This window comes from Phaenicophaeus curvirostris, chromosome 5, assembly GCF_032191515.1.
Source record: "Phaenicophaeus curvirostris isolate KB17595 chromosome 5, BPBGC_Pcur_1.0, whole genome shotgun sequence".
In the NCBI taxonomy this organism is placed as follows: domain Eukaryota; kingdom Metazoa; phylum Chordata; class Aves; order Cuculiformes; family Cuculidae; genus Phaenicophaeus; species Phaenicophaeus curvirostris.
Window position 1 is genome coordinate 66,774,454 of NC_091396.1, and position 24,808 is coordinate 66,799,261.

The 24,808-nt window shown below is 50.2% G+C and overlaps 2 protein-coding genes across 3 annotated transcripts; one reads left to right on the plus strand and one right to left on the minus strand.

The window, feature by feature from the left end:
- Positions 1-1,172: 1,172 nt before the first annotated feature.
- Positions 1,173-7,667, plus strand: DMAC2L (distal membrane arm assembly component 2 like). Its single transcript, XM_069856925.1, has 4 exons — positions 1,173-1,444; positions 2,364-2,572; positions 3,683-3,854; positions 4,908-7,667. Exons 1-4 carry the CDS (start codon positions 1,350-1,352, stop codon positions 5,020-5,022), a joined length of 591 nt encoding a protein of 196 aa, XP_069713026.1. The 5' UTR covers positions 1,173-1,349; the 3' UTR covers positions 5,023-7,667.
- CDKL1 (cyclin dependent kinase like 1) lies at positions 6,005-24,626 on the minus strand. Of its 2 annotated transcripts, XM_069856901.1 has the most exons (10): positions 24,457-24,626; positions 17,808-17,929; positions 15,859-15,931; positions 15,107-15,197; positions 14,183-14,383; positions 11,658-11,740; positions 11,181-11,237; positions 9,855-10,010; positions 8,398-8,547; positions 6,005-7,055 (listed from the first exon to the last, which is right to left on the minus strand). In XM_069856901.1, the coding sequence occupies exons 1-9, from the start codon at positions 24,622-24,624 to the stop codon at positions 8,440-8,442; spliced, it is 1,059 nt and encodes a 352-aa protein (XP_069713002.1). In that variant the 5' UTR covers positions 24,625-24,626; the 3' UTR covers positions 6,005-7,055; positions 8,398-8,439. The 2 variants fall into 2 exon arrangements, with proteins under 2 accessions (XP_069713002.1, XP_069713001.1); XM_069856900.1 differs by lacking the exon at positions 6,005-7,055 and having other exon boundaries at positions 8,236-8,547.
- Positions 24,627-24,808: the final 182 nt, after the last annotated feature.

Consider the following 24,808-nt stretch of genomic DNA (forward strand, 5'->3'; position numbering starts at 1 on the left):
GCAGAGTTTTAGTTTGCAGAGTGTGTTTATAACACTATGATGACTAGATTAATCTGTAGCCCATCTTTATCTATCAAAAGGGTTTGATAAACGGTGTTAGCAATTCTCTCTCTGCTCAGATCACCTTTTGTGAAGTTTCGCAACTTTTTGAAGAGCAAAAAAAAGTAAATTGAAATTGAAACGAAGTAATTGATACAAATGCAAAGCATTATGTTTTATAAAAGAGAAGAAAGATGAATAATCCTGATGTATACATTAGCTAGATCAGCTATTGCAAGGGATGAACACCACAAGAACAATATTCCATTTCTCTGTGATCACCTTCTGTCTCTTTTCACGTGTCACAGCAGCAGCAGGAGCCGCAGCAGGAAGAGGAGGACACAAAATCATGAATACTTTTTTAAAAGTGGGGCAATGCATCATTCATAACCTGTGGACACCAAAAACATTAAGTTCAGCTGCATCAGAGAAGTCTTCTCAGTTCAAAAGAGCAGAAGCCACATTAGTCTTCTCTGTATCGCTCCAATTTTAGTGTATACATCATCAACGTCAGTGCAATATGACTCTGCAATGCTTTGGGAGGGATTTAAAAGATGTGTAGCTGTGGCACTCTGGGATGTGGTTTAGTGGTGGACTGGGCAGAACTGGTTAAGGTTGGACTTTAAGACCTTAAAAGGTCTTTACCAACCTAAGCAATTGAATGAAAATCCAAAATAGCATGTTTGATGAGCAAATAAAGCAAACTGCAGTAAGCCATTCCACTTTCCTATCTGACTGAAATAGAGACACGCCAGGCTGCCTTGTTTAGTATTATTCTGTTTAATTGATTCTTTAATACTAAAATGATTCTTTAATCAATTAAAGGGAGGTTTAGGCTGGACATTAGGAGGAAATTTTTCACAAAAAGGGTCATTGGTCCCTGACAGAGGCTGCCCAGGGAGGGGGTTGAGTCACCTTCCCTGGAGGGGTTTAAGGGACGGGTGGATGAGGCGCTGAGGGACATGGGGTAGTGTTTGATGGGAATGGTTGGACTCGATGATCCGGAGGGTCTCTTCCAGCCTGGTGATTCTATGACTCTGTGAAAAATTTTCTCCTGGAATCCTCTCACCTCCCCTCCCGGGGGCACTTCCGGTTCCGCCTGGGTCACTTCCGCATCCGCCGGGGCCGCTTCCGGTTCCCCCAGTTCCCTCCCGTGCCTCTCCTGCCCCTGCTCCTGGTGTTACTGCTCCTACTCCTCTTTTCCTCCTCTTCCCCTGCCTGTTTCTCCTCCTTCTCCTCCTGCTCCTCACCTCGTTTCTCTTCCTCCTCTCCCCTGCCCCGCTCCCCCTTCTCCTCTCCCTTCGGCGGCGATGCTGGGGGGGCTGTGGCTGCGGGGGCGCCGCCCGGGGCCGCTGCTGGTCGCCCGCCGCCGCTTCTGGGGGTGGCTGAACGCCGTGTTCAACAAGTAAGGGCGGGCGAGGGGCTGGCACCCCCCGGGCACCCCTCATCCCATCCAGGGAGCTGGGGAGAGCGGCTGGAAAGCTGCCTGGAGGAGGAGGACCCGGGGGCGTTGGTCGACAGCGGCTGAACGTGAGCCAGCCCTGGCCCAGGTGGCCAAGAAGGCCGGTAGCATCCTGGCTCGGATCAGCCACAGCATGGCCAGCAGGATTGTCCCCCTGGACTTGGTACTGGTGAGGCCACACCTCGAATCCTGGGTTCAGTTTTGGTCCCTCACTCCAAGGAGGACATTGAGGCTCTGGAGCGAGTCCAGAGAAGAGCAACGAAGCTAGTGAAGGGGCTGGAGAACAGGCCTGATGAGGAACAGCTGAGAGAGCTGGGGGTGTTTAGCCTGGAGAAGAGGAGGCTGAGGGGAGACCTCACTGCTCTCTCCAACTACCTGAAAGGAGGTTGTGGAGAGGAGGGAGCTGGGCTCTTCTCCCAAGTGACAGGGGACAGGATAAGAGGGAATGGCCTCAAGCTGCACCAGGGGAGGTTTAGGCTGGACATTAGGAAAAAATTCTTCACAGAAAGGGTGATTGGGCACTGGCAGAGGCTGCCCAGGGAGGGGGTTGAGTCACCTTCCCTGGAGGTGTTTAAGGGACGGGTGGACGAGGTGCTGAGGGCCATGGTTTAGTGATTGATGGGAATGGTTGGACTCGATGATCTGGTGGGTCTTTTCCAACCTGGTGATTCTATGATTATGAGAGGCGACTGAGGGACCTGGATGGGCTTTATGATCCCTTCCAACCCAAACTATTCTATTATTCTATGTTTTTCTGACATTGTGCACGTAACAAAATATTTGTTTTGCACTGTCCCTAACCATCAAGACAACAACCCTGCAGCATTACAAAAACCCTGTGGGTCTCTTTCTCTCCGAGCAGAGTGGACCACGAGCGTATCCAAGCCGTTGGCCCTGACCGGGCAGCATCAGAGTGGCTGCTGCGATGCGGTGCCCTTGTGCGTTATCAAGGCTACGAGAAATGGCAACAGGACTACAACGGTCTCCCAACAGGGCCACTGGGCAAGTACAAGATAGAAGCCATCAACGCCACCGAGTCTTGCATCATGTACAGAGGATTTGACTATCTGGGTAACGTAGCCACAGCTGCTCACAGAGTCACCTTCCCTGGAGCGGTTTAAGGGACGGGTGGATGAGGTGCTGAGGGACGTGGTTTAATGTTTGATAGGAATGGTTGGACTTGATGATCCAGTGAGTCTCTTCCAACCTGGTGATTCTATGATTCTATAATTCTGTACAGAATGGCCTTAGTTCTTTCAGCTGCATCAAAATAACCCGACCATTTTCTTATTCCTTATTAGAATATAGAGAAATTTTTGACATCTTACTAATTTTCCTTTTTTTTCTCTTAAAATGGCTCTGCAAACACCCCGCACTTCCTCAGGTTTTGCTGGAGCTGTAGCATGAAGCACAAAGAGACCGGGAACTTGGTCAGCCCTTACCTGTCATGACAGTAGAGCTAAGGACGTGTGATAAACATCTGCTGTTTCATTGAGTTTATTGTAAAGCAGCAGAAAGTGCTACTTGATATCTCTTTCTAAACCTAGTGATGGTTTTGGTGTCATTGAAGTCATAAGGCCGCTTGTTCTCCAGGCATTTATGTCTTCAACAAGAAAAAGCACTCTGTTTATTACAAAGTAAGAGGTTAAAAGATGGTTTTGGTCTCCTTTAAATAACACAAACCCAAATGGGGAGCAGACCATTAGGAGGGTTCCTGCATGGGAACCATCTGAAGTCAGAGTCACTGCTTCTCACCCAAACTTGCAGAATTTATGTGTTTGCCCACATTATCAACAGGGTACAACCTCGGGATTTCCATGTATACAAAGTACCATAAAGGGATTTTGGAGATTCTTTGTGCATTATGGCCCTGCCATATGGAGGACCGTGGTGCTGTGTGGTTTTGGAGGTGACTGAGAACTTACCTGGCTGGGCTGTTCTGGTATTGTGAAGCAAATACTCATTTTTATCATAGAGTCACCAGGTTGGAAAAGACCCACTGGATCATCGAGTCCAACCATTCCTATCAATCACTAACCCATGTCCCTCAGCGCCTCGTCCACCCGTCCCTTAAACCCCTTCAGGGAAGGTGACTCAACCACCTCCCTGGCAGCCTCTGCCAGTGCCCAATGATCTTTTCTGTGAAAAATTTCCTCCTAATGTCCAGCCTTATCTTTCCAGATGGCCTGGAACATGTGACAGAAATCCAGCTGCAGAAATGTATTTACATCCAGGACGAGTGCCTGCAGAGGCTCAGCGAGACGAAGAACCTGCAGAAGAGCCTCCTTCAGCTGAAGATCATTTCCTGTGGGAATGTCACAGACAAAGGCATCCTTGCACTCCACAAGCTGACGTACGTGTGCTGCTGAGTTCCTCCTCCTCCCTTGTTGTTGCCACCGCACGGTATTGGGGTTGTGTTGCCTGGCAGGGGTGAGCCCCTTGGGTTTGTGGGCTGTTCCAGAACCACGCGGGGCTGCAGGACGGCTGGGTCCCAGGGATGGACCTGGCTGACAGGAGGGACGGATGGCACTGCCGGCAGGGAGCGTTCCTTCAGGTGTGGTTGAAGACAGGGTTGTGGATGGTTCTGAAGAGACAGTGAGCTAAAAACCGGAAGCATCCACCTCAGAAATACTTTCTGTGAGAACCTGTGACCTTTTAAAAGACTCCGAATAATGATGGTAAGGTCTCAACCAGGCAAGCCGTGGCTGCCTCATCCCTGGAGGTGTTCAAGGCCAGGTTGGATGGGGCTTGGAGCCCCTGATCCAGTGGGAGGTGTCCCTGCCCATGGCAGGGGTGGGACTGGATGGTCTTTGAGGTCCCTTCCAGCCCAAACCATTCCATGATTCTATGATCCTTTGTCTGATACTGTGTTCAGTTCTGGGCCCCTCACCACACGAAGGATGTTGAGGCTCTGGAGTGAGTCCAGAGAAGAGCAACAAAGCTGGTGAAGGGGCTGGAGAACAGGCCATATGAGGAACGGCTGAGAGAGCTGGGGGTGTTTAGCCTGGAGAAGAGGAGGCTGAGGGGAGACCTCATTGCTCTCTACAACTACCTGAAAGGAGGTTGTGGAGAGGAGGGAGCTGGGCTCTTCTCCCAAGTGCCATGGGACAGGACGAGAGGGAATGGCCTCAAGCTGCACCAGGGGAGGTTCAGGCTTGACATCAGGAAAAAGAATTTCACGGAAAGGGTTATTGGGCACTGGCAGAGGCTGCCCAGGGAGGGAGTTGAGTCACCTTCCCTGGAGGGGTTTAAAAGATGAGTGGATGAGGTGCTGAGGGACATGGTGGGACTGATGGGAATGGTTGGACTCAATGATCCAGTGGGTTCTTTCCAACCTAGTGATTCTATGATTTCTGCATCAACAGTACCAGAATAGTTGCTGACTTTTGTTTTTAAATATTTTTAGGAACCTTGAATACTTGTATCTGAGCGACCTTCCCGGCGTCAGACAGAAGGAAACTACTGTTCGTGTCCTTCAGCAGGCACTGCCGAGCCTAGAGCTGGAGCTGGACTTGGAATAACACCCCTGCACCTGACTGAGATGTTTTTGATTTCATAGCATTTATTATATGCTGTATAAATTAAGGTGTAGATGCTGCTGTATTTCCAGCTATGGGAATAAGCCCAGATCTCCCAGTCCAGCCTCAAAAGCTGGATGCAGTTAAGTTCTGTTAAGCCGAACTGGCACGGTGAGTCAGGCACTGAGATGGAGGCTTCTTATCCCCAAGCATCAGCTCGACCTCTGAAGGAAGCTCTGCCCAGCTCCAGAAGGGACGACATTGCTGCATCGTGGGGATGATCCTTAGTGTCTCCTAGCACAGAGAGGGCAGAAATGCAGTTTCCTCTGGGCTGCACTGTCCTGGGCTTTTTCACAGAGCAGCCTTCCAGGCCACCCACTGCTTGGAGGCAGTGCCACATTGCACGTACCCAGGATTAGGTGGCTGAATATCATAGAATCATGGAATGGTTTGGTTGGAAGGGACCTCAAAGCCCATCCAGTCCCACCCCTTGCCATGGGCAGGGACACCTCCCACTGGATCAGGGGCTCCAAGCCCCATCCAGCCTGGCCTTGAACCCCTCCAGGGATGGGGCAGCCACCCCTGCTCTGGGCAACCTGGGCCAGGGCCTCCCCACCCTCAGCATGAAGAATTTCTTCCTAATGTCTAATCTAAATCCTCCACCTTCCAATTTAAAGCCATTCCCTCTTGTCCTATCACTGCATAATCCATACGGAAGAGACTGGAACACCACAGCTTTCCAAGTGTACCCAAAACCTCCTGTTGACGCAATGCTAAAGACTAAAATACCTTAAATAACATGCTGTGCAAGGTAGCCAGGCACAGACTCTGAGGCTTTGGCACCTGTCTCACTCAAACTGCTGTTGCTGTTCTTGAACACAGACTGGGACTGGGAAAGGAAAACACTTCTGCTCTAACTTTCAAGCAGAAAAAAAGACATTCTTTACCCAATAGTAAAACTTCAAAGCAAAACACATCCAGTCAATTGGAAGACGAAGCTGTATGTTTTTTATTCAAAATCAACACAACTTTACATCCTGCGATTAGCCAGAAGCCCAGAATCACTCTAACACATACACTTAGGCAGGATTCCTGCCTGTGTCCAGCCAAGGTTATAAATCATAGTCATCGATTACTTTGGATAAAAACATGTCTGTAAGTCTACAGGCAAGTGACTTCACGAGTGGTAGAAACAGCAGATGAAAACAATGTCATGACACAAGACAGAAGCAGGCAGGAAGAACTCTGACAGATTAAAGCAGCAGGAGGTTGTGCTGTTTGTGTGTTCTGGGAGCAGCATCTGCTGAGCCTTCTGTCGAGCCTAAGTCTGGGCCAGGGCTTCTAACACTCTGTGATACATAAACCCAGAGGTAAAGCAATTCCCTGTGCTTTTCCAGTAGGTTTATAACAACTGGGAGGGTCAGGCAGCCTCTCTTCCATCCTCCCCGTGCACCCCACACCCCCCCATCCCCCTGTACCCTACACCCATCCCCCCCTGCACCCCACACCTCCTTCCCCGTCTCTTCTACTCGCATGGCTGATGCGTTGCAGGTTCTGGCGGGACCAGTGACTACAAGCGGCGTCGCTGTTTGACACCGCAGGACTCTGATTTCTTTGGCAAGGCTGCAGTTCTGCCCAGAATGAAACAGGGGCGCGATAGACAAGAAGTTTGGAATTCACACTAGGAATGCTGGGCTGCAGTAATCCTGAACCAGGGAACAATCGCCAATTAAAGCACAACAAATAGTGCCCTTTGTACAGACAACAGTGGCCAAGGTGCGCTTGGCATTCCCCCTGCATCGCCTTCCTTCCATCCATAACCCAGAGCACATTCCTTTACAGACTGCTTCTATATGTGTCATAGCATCTACTTATTTCATTTTCCACCACGTATCCTCTTGTAAATTCCGAATGACCTGATCTCTGAACCATAAGTAGACGTAAATCCCCAGTACCCAACGTATAGTGATACAAGTTTGCTGAACAGTCCAGTTGCAATGGAAACAGATGGGCCTTTAATTGAAGATTTGCAGATGCTGAAAAAGACAGTGGAAGAAGAGGCTTGTCAGGCACAGAAAGATCAGAAAAAAGATCGTCCTCTTGTGTGACGCAAGTCAGAACTGCCTCAGGATATCTATACCATGAAAGCCTTGGAATCACATTGCAGAGCTGATGAATTAATATCCCATGATGGGCATTAAACTATTACAGTGAAATATTTTGGAGGAAAAGGTGTTTTCTTTTTTCTGGACTCAGTTCTACAGTAGAACTTACTTTTTTGTGCCATACCAATCAGTTACACACAAAGTCAAAGCTTTCTTCGACCCAGTTCTGTAGGCAATAACTTTAATAGAGTATGCAGCTCAAGATTAGTAGTTCAAACAATGGTAAATTACCCAATGCAGAATATTGGGTTGACCATAATCAAGTGGACACAATTTCCTGCAGGAAATTTCATGGAGGTGTTATCATAGTACCAGCTAGCTGATAACGTGCAGTTTTTATTGTGGTGTTTGAGAAGAGCATTGTATAAACTCATTCCGTCTAAATAAGCGAATGACCAATAGTTGGTACTTACGATAAATGTGTGTTTTCAAAAGTAAAATTGTTTCCAATTGAAGTATTAAACTTTTTCTAGGATTTCTCAACTTTACAGCTGTTTCCACATTATTGCTGTCTTGTAATATACCAGCAGTTTTGAAAATACACAGTTCTTTCCTATTCCAAAACATGGCTTACAAAGTGGTAACTTTCATGACAATCCTCAATCATCATTCCTTTCTAAGAATTCTGTAAATTTATTTCTCCTTTACTTAGGATAAAGATGTATATCTATGTATACCATGTCCTAATGCTTTATGTATATTTAAAGCCATATTTTCCAGTCTTCAGTGTATAATACGGCACCAGTGTTCTAAATAAGAACTGGTAGAAGAATTTTTCCTAAAATGAAAATTTGTTTACTATGACTGGGAATAGACTGAATATAAAATTTCATTTTAAGTTTTTTTCAAGTCAGTAAAATATTCTTTCACTGTTTTCTCCCTTATCTGAGCTTTTAATACTCAGCATTTTTCTTGGACTCTAGGAGTTCAATATTCTGTGGCAGATATTATTCGCAATTTCAGTTGCATCAGTTTTTATCTGAAAGATGAAATTAATCTTTCAGGAAACACAGCGTCAGAAGCTTATTGAAATAAGAAAAAGAACAGACCCTTCAATTCCATTCTGTTTCTTTTTGGATGAGTCTGCCCAGGGAGGTGGTTGAGTCACCTTCCCTGGAGGTGTTTAAGGCACGGGTGGATGAGGTGCTGAGGGACATGGGTTAGTGATTGATAGGAACGGTTGGACTCGATGATCCGGTGGGTCTCTTCCAACCTGGTTATTCTGTGATTCTGTGATTCTGTAAGCAGCCACCGGTTAGATGTTAGGGAAGTGGTAGTTCGATGTCCATGTTTTCGAGCAGAGCTTCTTGCTGTCCAAGGCGGGCAGAGCATTGCTGCTGGGCAGCTGGGGCAGGTGCTGCAGCTGAAGAAATTACAGAGCGTGCGTTAGTTTGAAATGAGAAGGAAGCACGTTTCACTTTTCCAACAGGAATACATGCTGTAAAACTTTTCCTGCTCTAACCCTGCACTTCCCAACCTCAGTCATGTTGCTGGTGTTCTACAACCTCACTTCAGGTGCTTCTTAAGAATCAGAATCACTAGGTGGGAAAAGACCTTTGAGATCATCAAGTCCAACTATACCTGTCCACACCTAAACCAGATCCCAGATCACCTCATCTACAGAATCATAGAATCGCTAGGCTGGAAGAGACCCTTTGAAATCATCAAGTCCAATCGTACCTGTCCACAACTAAACCAGATCCCTGAGCACTCATCTACAGAATCATAGAATCGCTAGGTTGGAAGAGAACTTTGAGATCAGAGTCCACCATCCAGTTCTTCCCATCACCCAGGGTAGAAATAACATTACTGTTAGATCCCAGGTGATAGACATGGCAGAAGCCAGTCAGTCGGATCCCGGAATTTATATCCCATAGCAGTTCTCCATCCTGCATCTCCAATTTCCCTGCATGTCCCCAGTTCAGTGTTACCACTGCCATGGGGAATAGGGCTCATGGAGAGCAGGAACTGCAGACTGACTCCCATCCTGAGGCTGGATGTGGAGTCTGGAAAGGCTGAAACAGCAGGGAGGAATATGCTTGGCAACTCCAGCTGCAGAAACACCCCGCACACTGTGCAACATCTGGACCTGAGCACAGGATCACCTCCCACCAGGAGTTACAAATGGAACTGGGCATTTTTGCCCTCTCCAAAATGTGGGATTCAAATACACCAAAAAGATCACAAAACACCAGGTTGGAAGGGACCTCAGGGATCATCTGATCCAACCATTTTAGGTGATCTATAGTTTAAATGAGATGGCCCAGCACCCTGTCAAGCTGAGCCTTAGAAGTGTCTAGTCTAGAGGAATCCACCACCTTCCTGGGGAGACAATTCTGACATATCCATAGATCCCAGAGAACCTCAAATTAAACACACCACCCAGTTTCTTCAGCTAATCTATTTGTCCAGAATGCCCATTCATAATAACACCGATCCTTCCCATGGCTCTGCTGCTTCTCCCCAGTGACTCACCGGAGCGGTGATGCAGATTTCCCTTTGTACCAAGTTCCTCTTTACCCAGCAGGTTTGGTTTCTCCTCAGGCTAACATGATGACCAGTCCCAGGCAGGAGCTCTCTCTCCGTGACTTCCAGCGCGAGCCCAACACCCACAGTGGCCCAGCACCATTCTGAGATACGCACCACTAGATGCTACCAGGAAAATCTTACCCCCGGCATGTGCTTCCGAGGCAGCCTGGCTGCTTTCCAAGCTGTTTTCTCACGTTCTTTCCCCAGATCTGCTGCCCCTCTAATGCTGTCAAAATAGGGATGCTGCAGCAGCTGCTCACACGTCTGCCTCTCCGCAGGGTCCATATGAAGGCAGCCCTTGGAAAAGCAAAGGAAAGCATCGCATGGAGCACTTCACAGAATCATAGAATGACTAGGTTGGAAAAGAACTTTGAGATCCTCAAGTCCAACCAACCATATCTGTCCACTCCTAAATGAGATCCTTGAGCAGCTCATCTGCCCGTCTTTTAAACATCTCCAGGGATGGAGACTCCACCACTGCCCCTGGGCAGCCTCTGCCAGGGCCTGGTAAACCTTTCAGTGAAAAAAGTTTACTAATATCCAGTCTAAACCTGCCCTGATGAAACTTGAGGCCATTTCCTCTTGTCCTATCACTACTTACTTGGGAGAAGAGACCGGCACCCACCTCGCTCTGATCTCCTTTCAAGCAATTGTAGACAGTGATGAGGTCTCCCCTCAGCCTCCTTTTCTCCAGGCTAAGCAACCCCAGGTCCCTCAGCCACCTGTCATAACCCTTGTTCTCCGGCTCCGTTCCCTTCTTCGGACACGCTCCAGCCCCTCAATGTCCTTCTTGGAGCGAGGGGCCCAAAACTGAACCCAGGATTCGAGGTGCAGCCTCACCAGCATCCAGCCCAGGAGCACAATCCCTTGTCCTGCTGGCCACAGTCTTTCTGATACAGGCCAAGATGCCATTGGCCTTCTTGGCCACCTGGGCCACTGCTGGCTCATGCTCAGCCACTGTCGACCAACACCCCCAGGTCCTTCTCCTCCAGGCAGCTTTCCAGCCGCTCTTCCCCAAGCCTGGAGCTGCACGGGGTTGTTGTGACCCAAGTGCAGGACTCGGCACTTGGCATTGTTGAATCCCATCCCCCTGATCTCAGCCCATCGATCCAGGCTGTTCAGATCGCTCTGTAGAGGCTCAGGCCATGGGTCCAGCCTGTCCAGGTCCCTCTGCAGAACCTTCAAACCCTTAAGCAGATCAACACTTCCGCCCAGTTTAGTGTCATTCACATTTCTATTCGCGACATCTTAATACGGGAGTAATGCTTTCCACCTCCACGGTAAAAATGAGTGAATTACAGGGGAGCAGATTAAAAGTCCTCTCCAAATCCTCTCCAGCTCTGTTTTTCAATGAATCTCTGATCATTCAGCTGCCAACTCCCAAACCATTTACCAGATGGATAAGCAAACCAGCCACGCCGGCTACGTCTCAGTGCAGAGCTCCTCCACTTGCTGCAGTGTTCTTACCTTCATAAGAGCTAAAGCAGAGTAGGAAATATTCGGGAATTTCACTTCTAACGGCTCCTGGAGAGAAAAAGCAGTGAGGGTGCCCCTATTAGCAACCTTTTCATTCATTAGGGCACCAGAAAGTACCAGAAGGGAGGAGAAGGAACAAAGATTAAGCATTTGTTTGATGCTTTTACACAGGGTATGGGTTAAAACATCATGTGAGTGGTTCAGCACCTCCCCCTAACAATCTAGTCTATGCTGGCCAAGTAGAAGGCAAAGCTTTAGGATAGGGAAGAAATGCCATACATAAAAAGGACTGATTGAGCCAAGCAAGCGAGGCTTTTCCAGCTCTACTACCAAAGTGGACAACACGTGTACTCTGGGTGAAAGCAGCAGGAACATTGTCCTCTCCAAACACCCTGTCTCCTCAGCACTGCAGACAGATCGCTGGTTGGTGTGGGGCTCAAGGGATGTGCATCTGGAGGGAGTTCTTACCATGATCTCTGGGTCTGGAACTCTGACCCCGCTGAAGAACTGATTGGTGCTGAAAACTTGCTGGTGCCTGGGAATCAGATCCCCTGCAACCATGAACACATAAAAAGAAAACAAACCAATAAGTGGGATTAATTTGCTGTTTTTACAGTGCTTGTATTGAACAAGCTCGTAGAATCATAGAATAACCAGGTTGGAAGACACCCACCGGATCATCCGGTGGGTCCAACCATTCCTATCAAACACTAAACCATGTCCCTCAGCACCTCATCCACTCATCTTTTAAATAACTCCAGGGAAGGTGACTCAACCACCTCCCTGGGCAGCCTCTGCCAGGGACCAATGACCCTTTCTGTAAAAAAGTTTTTCCTAATGTTCTGCCCAAACCTCCCCTGGCGGAGCTTGAGGCCATTCCCTCTTGTCCTGTCCCGTGGCACTTGGGAGAAGAGCCCAGCTCCCTCCTCTCCACAACCTCCTTTCAGGTAGTTGGAGAGAGCAATGAGGTTTCCTCTCAGCCTCCTCTTCTCCAGGCTAAACACCCCTAGCTCTCTCAGCCGTTCCTCATAAGGCCTGTTCTCCAGCCCCTTCACCAGCTTTGTTGCTCTTCTCTGGAGTCGCTCCAGAGCCTCAACATCCTTCTTGTGGTGAGGGGCCCACAACTGAACACAGGATTCAAGGAGCGGTCTCACTCTCACAAGGCTGACAGCATCCGAGAGAACATCTAAAGAATCACAGAACTGTTTGGTTGGAAAAGATCTTTGAGATCATCGAGGCCAACTGTACCTGCTCACTACTAAACCAGATCTCTGCCCGCAGTCACAATGTCCCCGTGCTGTAAATAGCTCAAAGAAAGCAGTTAGAGAACAGGAGTTCTCAGCTGCCGTGCATCTCCCAGGCTCTGAGTGTCTGTGCTGCACAGCAGGGTGGCTTTTATGAACTGCGGCCGCTGTAGCCGAGGGCTTTGAAGAACACAGCTTTCTGTATGTCCCCTGATGCTAAACACCTCCACACTCTCACAGCATTACTGGGAAAGCACATATCTGGATCTGTGCTACGAACAGGACCCTGGGTAGGACACCAGAGAATGAGGTGAGGCATAAAGGTGCAGAAACACATCTGCTCCACATGCCTGCACGCTGACTGAGTGTTGGATCCATGTTTGGACCATTTTGCAGCAGCAGAGCTAGAGGATGCTCTGCAAACACCTCCCAGCACCCGAAACTCCAGCCAAGACGCAGCCAGGGATCCTTCCCGGGGCGTTGGGCCAGAGCAGATTGGCACTAACTCCCATCGAATTCCCGCGATGGACCCAGAGCTCTGAGCAAGGAGCTGGCAGGAGCCGCTGTTTGCTTTGGAGGTGGCACGGCGGCGAGGGCAGGCTTTGTTGGAGGGTGGGAGAGCTGGGCACGGCCAGCCTGTGCTCCACACTTCAACATTTCCAAAGGGAATTCTGTCCTCTCCGACTGCTGGAAGGGGACAGCGTGACCACAAGCATTCCAGCTTCAATTAACTGACACTGAGGGAAACTCACTGTTGTCTAGAAAAGAGCTGGAATGCAGCACCAGGAACGTGCTGGAGCTTTTCCCCAGTGGCTTCCCAGCCCCCTTTTTTTTTTTTTTTTGAAGCTTAGAGCAGCTCAGAGTGAGCAAAACATTAAAATCAAATCCAAAGGAGCCAGTACAACAGCCAAACTACACAGCTTTGACAAGGAGCTTTTCTCTAAGCACTGCTTCTTCAGTCCAGCACCTGGATCAAAAGGGAATTTCCCCTGGCTGACACCATGTCCTTACAAATAAATCACAACCTAACGCTGGCATGAATGTGTTCAGCAGGGTGAAGCAATCAATGCTTAACTGTTTTTCTAGCTAAGGAGCTTATCTGTTTAAAGCCATGGATCACCTTTAGAGTTTTATAAACTGCTCAGCAAAAGTCACAGCTCTCAGTTCCTTCCAGCAAATATTGATTAAAAGTGAAGGTTTGTTCCTTTCCACTTGAGAAATCACCTTACCCACCAACATCACAGAGAAACAATGAGACTGGGTTAACTTAAACATTACATACATAGAATCATGGAATGGTTTGGGTTGGAAGGGACACCAAAGCTCATCCAGTTCCACCCCTGCCATGGGCAGGGACACCTCCCACTGGATAAGGGGCTCCAAGCCCCATCCAGCCTGGCCTTGAACACCTCCAGGGATGGGGCAGCCACCACTGCTCTGGGCAACCTGGGCCAGGGCCTCCCCACCCTCAGAGCAAAACTTTTCTTCATAAGATCTCATCTCAGTCTCCCCTCTTTCAGCTGAAAACCGTTCCCCCTCATCCTCTCCGTGCACTCCCTGATCAAAAGCCCCTCCCCAGCTTTCCTGGAGCCCCTTTCATGACTGGGAGGCTGCTCTAAGAGATCCACTGGGTGAAATCACCTCCACACTAATCGTGATCCCCCCTCAAGGTTCCTCCAGGTCAAGCCCCAGTCCTGCCAGAGGCATCGGGAAGAGCGGAGCTCTGATGGGTGGTGAAGAGACACTCACCCAGGGTTCTCCGGATAAGGTACAGCTGGTCAACATCGGACTTGCCAGGCCACAGGGGAACACCAGAGAGCAGCTCTGCGAAGACACAACCTATCGCCCACACATCCACGGGAGGCCCGTACTGCGTGTCTCCCACCAGCAGCTCTGGAGAGCGGTACCACCTGGTAGCCACGTAGTCTGTGTAATAATCACTCGGACCAGCTAAGTTGGGGTCGGGAAGGAAAGAAACAAACAGGAATAGGGGATTAGAATGACGCAGATGAGGCGCCACCGGTTGTTACACACTTCCTGTTGGTGTTGGGACACCTCCTGGGCAGGCAATGGCTACAGGCTGAGTCACTGGACATGAGCTGAAGCGAGCTCTGGAAACACTTAAGATTTGGCAAAAACTGAGGTCATGCTTTTCTCAAAATGAAAATACACAGAGCTCCACAGCAGAGCCCTGCAGAAGCAGCGATCAGTTCTCAAAGCCTACATGATTTGTTTGACGGAGAGCTAGAAAAATACATAAATGAGGGGGTTTGTTACAACAGAAAACGTGAAGCCATTGCTGGCAGTGGCAGCATCTTCTCCCAGAGGGGCCCCTCCTGCCAGGAAACTCCAGCTGGGCCTCCAGCATTGCACAAGCAGCTATTGCACAGCTTGAAGATGCCCAGGGCCGGTTTCCATCTACCAGCATCTACCAGCGCCTGCATCTCAGCTCCCAGCACGTAGCTCAGGAGCTCAGGTGGTGTTTGGCACACTTCTCTCTGTGCCAGCTCCCTTCAAACCTGTTTGGGGATCTCTACCCAGCCAGAGATTCTCCATGGAAACACACCAGCCCTCAAGGACGAGTGAGTCTACTGGTGTCTGAAAGCCTGATTCTACACCTCATTTGAGCATTTACATGTTAACAATGCGTGTAAGGAGCAAGTCAGCACTCACTCAGTACGCGGGCAAATCCAAAGTCACAGAGTTTGATGACCGAGTGCTTTGTTATCAGGATGTTTTCTGGCTTTACATCTCGGTGGATGCACTGGACACAGAAAAAAACAATGATAGAAGTGAGTATTTAACCAGGCCCTCGGATACAGAACCTCCTAGTTCAGCCACAACCCTTGCACACTGTGCCAAGAATGTTAACCAGGTTCAGAGGTTCAGATTGGATACTGGGAAAACTTCATGGAAAAGCTTCTCAGGCTCAAGAACGGCTGCCCAGGGAGGTGGTGGGATCCCCATCCCTGGAGGGGTTTAAAAGTCGGGAAGATGAAGTGCCTAGGGATGTGATATAGTAGTGGACAGGTACAGTTGGACTTGATCTCAGAGGTCATTTCCAACCTAGGGATTCTATGTTCTATGAACATTCTTGCTGAGAGGGAAGAAGAAAGGTTTTCTCAACAGCAGCCCAAGCCATGTCCTCCTGTGCGTGACAGTGACCCTGCCTATCGCACTGGGACAACTCCGCGTGCGCTCCCCAAAACCAGCTGGGAATCAGCCGGCAGGAGGAGCGAGGTTTGCACAGCAAGGATTGGGGTTAACCTGGCTCTTTGTGAGTGCAACCACTCGGAACCGGTATGTTTAACGCTCCTAACACAGGACTTCATCCCATCAAAGCTCTGTAACCACAAAAACCGCAATAGAATCTCCTCCCTCAAAGCCAGGTGATGGCAATTGTTGGTGCTCTTCAGGGGACTTACATTGTGCTTGTGGCAGAAGTTCACAGCTTGGAGGGTCTGCCAGGTTATGCTCTTCACCAGATGCTCAGGAACCCTGTTTTAAATAAGGCACAGTTTTAGTTTAGTCACTAAAAACAACTTCACTGCTACAGGAATAAGGAAGGTGAGGTCTTTGAGGGCTAATGTTGTACAGGGACCTCTGAGCAAAGCTGCCAAGGACCAAGGCGGAAAAATCAGAGGAAGAACACTAGCTGCATTTTCTTGTTATAAATAAATTACAAGAGAACTTCTGTTAAAGGTCCAGCCTCCTCTCCTCTCTCTCAGTTACTGTGCAACAGCTCCTAAACTTCTCTGGCTGTTTGACGTTCAACAGCTCCAGAAAAGGCAGCGGTGACAGTCTCAGCACTTCTAAGCTCCAATCTGATTTTATTTCATGTGTTTAATGCTGAAAAGCTTCAGATTCATAATAAAGGAAAGAAACCCTCAAACCTAAACCAAAACAAGATACAAGAAGTCTGGCTTTAAGTGCCAGTGCTGAAGGCCTTGGGCTGACACTGCTGTTGCAACGCTAGGGTTTCCTTGCAGAAACAGCCCAGAATGACAGGAGTACCGTGCTGAGAGCCTGACAAGGGGGGCTGAAGGTGGTCAAATGACCTGGAAACATGGTGCAAAGAGCCGTACGCCCACCAGCTGTAATCCTGACCACAAAAGATTGACCACCTGCCATAGCAAAGATCAAAAGCAAAGGCAATTCCTTCACACTGGTCTTGATCTGATGAACAGAAAGAAAATGTGGAGTATTTTCTTCAACAAGGGTTATCTATCCTCTCTTCAGGTGAGGGTTCAAACTGGGGTGAAGGCTGCTCACCGGCTCACAAAGCCATCTGCTGTCAGCATGCTCCTTTCTCCTCCTGGAGCTCCACATCATAGGGAAAAAGAGTGAGAGGCTCTTGTTTACTCAAGCCCCAATTAGTCTCCTGCAAGCAATTCATTAGCTCCAGGCCTGCAGAATGATTGATGAACTTCTGCTTAGCACTAAGTCACCGTGAATAGTTAGGGACAATGTATTCAGTAGGAGTATCAAAAGAGCAAACCCTGTCCTGGAGAACGTTCCTTGTGCCCAGGTAGCTCACGCTTCACACGAGAGCCTGTTTGAAGAGGAGGGGATCCGAGTTGGGGCTGTATAAGCACAGCTCCTGTCACTCCTGCCAGCCAATTCCTCGGCACAGCAGCAAGCCAGAGGGCCAGAACTCATCCATCTGTCCTACGATGTCACCTATGGGTCATCAGCGACATCCCTACAGACCATGTATGGTTTGGGTGCTCAATGACATTGCCCCAGCACCCACAGCCAGGCTCTGCGCCGCCTCCCAGCAACACACCAGGGGAGCAGCAGGAAAGAGCCTGGCACGCCCCCAGCCCTCCCTCCTCACAGTGATGCTCCCAAACCACCCAGAATCATTGCATCATTAGGTTGGAAAAGGCTTTAGAGATAATCAGCTCCAACCATACGTGTCTACTACTAAATCATGTCCCCAAGCACCTCATTTACCCATTTTTTAAACACCCCCAAGGATGGTGACTACACCACCTCCCTAGGCAGCCATTCCTGTGCTTGATAATCCTTTCTGTGAAGAAATTTTTCCTAATGTCCAATCTGAACTTCCCCTGGCGCAGCTTGAGACTGTTCCCTCTTTTCCTGTTGGAGAAGAGGCCAACACTCAACTCTCTGCAACCTCCTTTTAGGTAGCTGTAGAGAGCCAGCAAATACCATTAGGAGCATGCACAGGCCCACACACAATTCTTTTGGACAGCACTGCTAAACCAGAGTAACAGAGCAAGTCCTGGGCGCTGGGCTGGGAAACCTCTCCTGTAATTAATGAAATCCCTCCAAAACTGGAAAGCAGCAATGAGATGGACACCCGTGGCTCCTTTGCTCAGAGCTCCCAGCGAGAGACAAGGCCACTCACCCCCTTGGGTGCTTGTCCAGCTCATGCAGAACGGTGTGGTCACAGTATTCGAAGACGAGATGCAGCCTCCGCTTCCTCCGGAAGACTTCCAGCAGGTTCACCAGGTTGGGGTGCTTCAGTTGCTGTAACACACAGAGGATGGACTGGTTGGCTACTGCGCAAGGGTCAAGGACGGGGACAGGGCTTTTGTCCACAAAGGTCTCAATTCTGGAAGGTGAAACCTCTTACACATGCACAGCACGACATGAATCATAGAATAGTTTGGGTTGGAAGGGAACAGGTCATCCAGTCCAACCCCTCTGCAGTAAGCAGGGACATCTACAACTCAATCAGGTTGCTCAGAGCCCCATCCAAGTTGGCCTTGAATGTTTCCATGGATGGAGCAGCCACCACCCCTCTAGGCAACCTGGGCCTCCCCACCTTCAGTGAAAAAAATTTCTTCATAATATCCAGTCTAAATCTCCCCTCTTTTAGTTTAAAACCATCACCCCTTGTCCTCCTGCTAAAGACTCTGCTAAAAAGTTTTTCCCCATCCTTCTTATCAGCCCCCTTTCCATATTGAAAGGCCTCAATAAGGTCTCCTCGCAGCCTCTCTGAACAGCCCCAGCTCTCTCAGCCTCCCCTCATAAGGGAGGTCCTCGAGGCCTTTGATCTTTAAAGTTTCCGCCTCTTGACCCATTCCATCAGGTCCAGATCCTCCCTGTGCTGAGGGCTCCAGAACTGGACACAGGGCTCCAGGTGGGGTCTCACCAGAGCAGAGCAGAGGAGGAGAATCCCTTCCCTCGCCCTGCTGGTCCCACTGCTTTGGATGCAGCTCAGGACACAGTTGGCTTTCTGCGCTGCAAGTGCACATTGCTGGCTCATGTTGAGCTTCTCACGTCGAGCTTCTCATCCACCAGAACGCCCAGCTCCTCCTCCTCAGGACTGCTCTCAACCTCTTCATCCTCCAGCCTGTATCGATACTGAGGATCACCCCCATCCAGGTGCAGTGGCCTTGTTGAACCTCATGAGATTTTCACAACCCCACTTCTCCAGCCTGTCCCGGTTCCTCCAGGTGGCATCCCAACCCTCGAGGGTTTTAACCTCATCACTCAGCTTGGTGTCTTGCACAAACTTGCTGAGGGTGCACTCGATCCCATTATCTATGTCACTGATGATGATATTCAACAGCACCATCCCCAGTACGGATCCCTGAGGGACACTGCTCGTCACTGATCTCCATCTGGATATTGAGCCATTGACCACTACCCTCTGGGTGTGACCATCCAACCCATTTCTTATCCACTGAGGAAGCAGCTCAGCCTGCGGTGGGTTATTTTAGGAAACAACCATGGGCAGCAAGTCAGTTTGGCTTCTGTGCCTCTTAGAAAAGACGTTCATGGATAAGGAACCCATCACGGTGGCCACAGCTCTTCCGGCAGCGCCTCTCATTGTATGCACCCATCCTTTGACTGCAGTGCAATGAAAAGCAGCACTTGATGGAGAACAGCTTGGGAAATCACACACGGTGAGAGCCTGTAGCAGGCAAACACACACTGAGGAGAAACCAAGAGCATAAGTAAAGCACATGGTCTCACTTCATCAGCTTATTGATATGATCTGGACGGGTTAATTAGGAGGAATTGCTATTGTTGCTTCTTCTTCTTCTTCCTCTCACCCCACTTCACGTGCTCAGCCCAGGGCTTCCTCTCAGACGGCTTCGAACCACACGTAACCCTGAGTGCGGCAGGATCATCCAAACCCAACATCTGAGAGGCAAGGGTGGGCATCACTGGAGCTTCCTTCTCATTCCCTATTCTCCTGCCCCATTCCAGGGAAGGGCTGGGAGAGGGCTTGAACGAAGAGGCACAACACAGCTTTCAGCAAAGGAAACAAAGAGAAGCCAGACCAACTCAGTGACGTTGTTTCTTTTCGGGTGGCTCGTGGCACCATGCCCTCTGCTTGCAGGGACCTGTATTCACGAGGGCTCTGCCTGACCGAGGCTTTAGAACAAACACGTTTCCAAGCAAGGAGGCTGGAAAGGGCATTGCCTAGGAGTTACGCTAACTCCAGCCTCTAATGTGCCTCTAAGCCATCTGGAAAGGCTGCAAAGGAGAAAGAAGCGGAGCGTCAAGACTGGAGAAAACTTAGTGGGATTCAATAGTTGAGGACCAGCTCCGCTGTTTGGGGAAGGGTCCAGCTGACCACGAGGTGAAGATCACTGACATCACGACTCGCACCCTGGGGTTAACACTAAGATAGAAATACATCAGGAGGAAATCCCACCAGACCTCAGTGTCAGCCTGTCCCGAGGAAGGCAGGTGCCATAGCAAAATGGCATTTTATTCCAGCATGTAAGAGCTCCTTCCAAAAGAGACCTTGCAGGCAGCTCGCTGCCTCGGGAATGATTATATTGAACCCAAATCACCCCAACCCCACATGCCCCCCAAAAGCGTGCAGAAAGGGCTACTCCAGTCCTGCAAAGTGGGAGCAAGGAGCTGATCTTCCTTAACAACTTCTCTTACCACATGCATGCCTTCTTCCTTCAACCCCTCTGCATCACATAAACCATCTGCTTGCATCAAAGACCTTCCCACCCATCCGGATCTCGGTTACAACCGAGATCTTTCCCTGCTCCCCCTCTGTTCCCACGGCAAGGCTGCTTGGGAAAGAATTATGACGGGTAGACAGGGTGCTCAGGGACATGGTTTAGTGACAGATAGGAATGGGTGGACTTGATGATCCAAGAGGTCTTTTCCAACCTGGTGATTCTATGATTCTAAGACCAGAAGGAAGGGGCTTGTAGCTCTTCTCAGGCTTGGTATTTCTCTCGTAGCATCTCCACTCCCATCATTCCCTATTCCACTTTGCAAAAGATGATCAGATACAGCAAACAGCCTGCAAGGGTGCTGTAAATCCCAGCTACGGCAGCGATCCTCCCAAGAACTGGGCGCACACCTACACCGTCAAGCGAACCCACATCGAGCAAAGCACTTTGCGCATTAGACACAGCCCAGATGGCGACTTCAGACCCCACCACAGAAGTCCGACAGCAGCCGTGGCTCTGGTGCAGCCCCTGCCCCCACCAGCCCAGCAGCTCTCGATACTCTGCGCAAAGTGGATCATTCTTTTTCCAAGCGCTCGCTGGGGCAGCGTATTATGTTCGCAGAGATCAGTGATAACAGTTATCTGAGAGCAAGCCGGGCTTCCATAGTTACAGCGCCGCGGGGTAACTGGAGCCCGATTCCTGTGTTGCTCTCAGCGGGTCTGCCTGCCAGCACAGAAAAAATACCAGGCACGACCAAGCCCGCCCATGGGAAGGAGGCAGAGGAGAATCTCTGTCGTGTTGAGATTCCACTTTCAGAGATAGGGAGGACAGAATAATTGTCAACTGGTCGCAAAGCAAAAAGAAAGTTAAATTGATCGTTAAAACCATAGATTGAGCTCTCTGGAAAACCTCTGGCAGCTATAGGTTGGTTGTACAAGTCAGCTTTCAGGAGCAACTTAGAATCATAGAACCATAGAACAGTTTGGGTTGGAAGGGACCTTAAAGATCATCCAGTTCCAACGCCCCTACCATGGGCAGGGACACCTCCCACTAGATCAGGCTATAAGATCTCCTCAGAGCCTTTCCTTCTCCAGGCTGAACAACCCCAACTCTCTCAGCCTGTGCTCTTATGGGAGGTGCTCCAGCCCTATGATCATCTTTGTAGCCTCCTCTGGACCCACTCCAACAGCTCTATCTCCTTCTTACATTGAGGATTCCAGAAGGGACACAGTCCTCCTGATGAGGTCTCACAAGTGAGGAATACAGGGGTAGAATCCCCCAGCACCCCAAGTCCTTCTCTACAGGGCTGCTCTCAATCACATCATCCCCCAGCCTGTAACAACTTTCTCTTCCATGCGTGACCAAAGCTTTGCACGTGAGAAAAGGAGGCTGAGGGGAGACCTCATCACTGCCTACAGCTACCTGAAAGGAGGTTGTAGAGAGGTGGGTGCTGGTCTCTTCTCCCAAGTGACAGGTGATAGGACAAAGGGGAATGGCCTCAAGCTGCGCCAGGGCAGGTTCAGATTGGACACTGGGAAAAAACTTTTCACTGAAAGGGTCATCAGGCCCTGGAACAGGCTTCCCAGGGAGGTGCTTGAGTCACCATCCCTGGGGGAGTTTAAGGCACGGGTGGACGAGGCACTGAGGGACATGGTTTAGTGATTGACAGGAATGGTTGGACTCAATGATCCGGTGGGTGTCTTCCAACCTGGTGATTCTATGATTCTCAGAATGGTACCTGCCTCTATGTGAGGGCTGGGGAGACAACACCCTTCTGGAAACAGCAGGTACCAACGGCTTAACAGACAGATTCACTCTGTTTCCAGCCTTTCCTACAGAACCTGTATCACATGGGGTGTTCCAAGACTCTTCATATGGTTCTGCTTTCCCACCCCACTTCCCATGGCTCCCGGCCATAAGAATCCCTTTGTCTACAAGGTATTTGCTGAGTAGAATAATAATTTATCAGGTCCTACTTTTTTTACAGATGAAATACAATCTCACCAAGGCTTTGACAAACCCTTAGTTGTTGCCTAAGCCAAGAAAAACCTCAGCAAACAAACAAATAGCCTGTTACTATTTACAGAGTTGAAAAGATAATCTGGCAGGTCCACACTTGTTAAAATAACACCTGAAGTTCAACAAGGCCAAGTGCAAGTCCTGCACCGGGGTCGGGACAATCTGTGGTTTCAGTACAGGCTGGGGGATGATGTGATGGAGAGCAGCCCTGAGGAGAAGGACTTGGGGTGCTGCGGGGGGAGAAGCTTGATGTGAGCTGGCAATGTGTGCTCGCAGTCCGGAAACCAACCGTGTGTGTCCTGGGCTGCATCCAGAGCAGCGTGGCCAGCACGGAGGGAGGGATTCTGCCCCTCCGCTCTGCTCTGGTACCTGAAGTCCCATGTCCAGTTCTGGAATCCTCTCTCTCCCCTCTTCTCACTCTCCTCCCTTCGCTCCCCTCTCCTGGCTCCCACCCCCTCATTTCCCTCTCCCATCTCCCTTCTTCCTCCTCCCCTCTTCATTCTCACACCTCCCCCTCTCCTGTCCCCTCTCCTCATCTGCTCTCCCCCTTCCCCTTCTCCCCCCTCCCCTCTCCCTTCTTCCCTTTTCTCTCTCCCCATCCACTCTCGCCTTCCCTCTCCATTCTCCCCTTCTCCCTCTCCCCATCCACTCTCGCCTTCCCTCTCCATTCTCCCCTTTTCCCTCTCTTCTCCTCTGCTCTGTTACATCTCCCTTTTCTTTCTCCCCTCCTCCTTCTCCCCTCTTCTTCCCTCTCCCTGTTCCCTCTCCCTTCTCCCCTTTTCCCTTGTCTTTCTCCCCTTCCCTCTCCCCCTTCCTTCTCCTCTTTTGCCTCTTCCTTCTCCCTTATTCCCTCTCCCCCTTTCCTCCCCTTCTCCCTTTTTCCCTCTCCCCTTTTCCCCTTCCCTCTTCCTTCTCCCTTTTTCCTTCTCTTCTTTTCCTTCTCCCTTCTTCCTTCTCTTCTTTTCCTTCTCCCTTCTTCCCTTTCCCCTCTCCCCTCCTCCTTCTCCCCTTTTCTGTGCTCCTTCTCCCTCTTTCCTCTTCCTTCTCCCCATTCCCTTCTTTCTCCCCTTCCTTCTCCTCTTTTCTCTTCCTTCTCCCCTATTCCCTCTCCCCATCTGCTCTCCCTTCTCTCTTTTTACCTCTCCCCTCTTCCTTCTCTCTTCCTTCTCCCTTCTTCCCTTCCCCCTCCTCCTTCTCCCCTTTTCTGTGCTCCTTCTCCCTCTTTCCTCTTCCTTCTCCCCACTCCCTCTCCCTTCCCCCCCTTCCTTCTCCCCATTCCCTCTCCCTTCTCCCCCTTTCCCTTGTCTTTCTCCCCCTTCCTTCTCCACTTTTCTCTTCCTTCTCCCCTTTTCCCTCTCCCCACCTGCTCTCCCCTTCCCTCTCCCTTCTCCCCCCTTCCTCCTCCCTTCTCCCTTTTTACCTCTCCCCTCTTCCTTCTCTCTTCCTTCTCCCTTCTTCCCCCTTCCTCCTCCCTTCTCCCTTCTTCCCTCTCCCCTCTTCCTTCTCTCTTCCTTCTCCCTTCTTCCCTTCCCCCTCCTCCTTCTCTCCTTTTCTGTGCTCCTTCTCCCTTTTTCCTCTTCCTTCTCCCCATTCCCTCTCCCTTCTCCCCCTTTCCCTTGTCTTTCTCCCCCTTCCTTCTCCACTTTTCTCTTCCTTCTCCCCTTTTCCCTCTCCCCACCCGCTCTCCCCTCCCTTCTCCCCCCTTCCTTCTCCCTTCTCCCTTTTTACCTCTCCCCTCTTCCTTCTCTTTTCCTTCTCCCTTCTTCCCTTTCCCCTCTTTCCTCTTCCTTCTCCCCATTCCCTCTCCCTTCTCCCCCTTTCCCTTGTCTTTCTCCCCCTTCCTTCTCCACTTTTCTCTTCCTTCTCCCCTTTTCCCTCTCCCCTTTCCTCTCCCTTCTCCCTTTTTACCTCTCCCCTCTTCCTTCTCCTCTTTTCCTTCTTCTCTTCCCCCTCTTTCCTCCTCCTTCACCCCTTTTCTGTGTTCCTTCTCCCCCTTCCTCTTCCTTCACCCCCTTCCTTCTCCTTTTTTCTCTCTTCCTTCTCCCCTTTTACCTCTCCCCTTTCCCCTCTTCTCCCCGGGGATCCCCCGCTCCCTCCCCTCACCTTCAGCATCCGAATCTCCCTCAGGGCCATCTTCTTGATCACCGGGTCCTCCTCCGACTCCACGAACCTCTTGATGGCCACCACCTGCCCCGTCTCCTTGTTGCGGCCCTTGAACACCACGCCGTACGAGCCCTCCCCGACCTTCCCCAGCTTCTCGTAGCGCTCCATGGCGGCCACCAGGCTTCTCCTCGAGCAGCTCCGGGATCGGGGCGGTCCTCGGGGCGGGGAGGAGCAGCGACATCCCAGACGAGGAGGGGGGAACGGGGGTTGGGGACCCCAAAACCGGCTTTGCCGGTTTTGGGGTCCCCAACCCCCGTTTTCCCCCCTTTAAAGGTGGTCAGGGGTCAACTGA

Coding starts and splice junctions, on each gene's coding strand:
- DMAC2L (XM_069856925.1), top strand. CDS start 1,350: ATGCTGGGGGGGCTGTGGCTGCGGGGGCGCCGCCCGGGGCCGCTGCTG. Junction 1,445..2,363: donor CTGAACGCCGTGTTCAACAA/GTAAGGGCGGGC, acceptor CTCTCCGAGCAG/AGTGGACCACGAGCGTATCC. Junction 3,855..4,907: donor CTTGCACTCCACAAGCTGAC/GTACGTGTGCTG, acceptor AAATATTTTTAG/GAACCTTGAATACTTGTATC.
- CDKL1 (XM_069856901.1), bottom strand. CDS start 24,624: ATGGAGCGCTACGAGAAGCTGGGGAAGGTCGGGGAGGGCTCGTACGGC. Junction 14,384..15,106: donor TGGATTTGCCCGCGTACTGA/GTGAGTGCTGAC, acceptor ACCCCAACTTAG/CTGGTCCGAGTGATTATTAC. Junction 11,238..11,657: donor TTCCAGACCCAGAGATCATG/GTAAGAACTCCC, acceptor TTTTCTCTCCAG/GAGCCGTTAGAAGTGAAATT.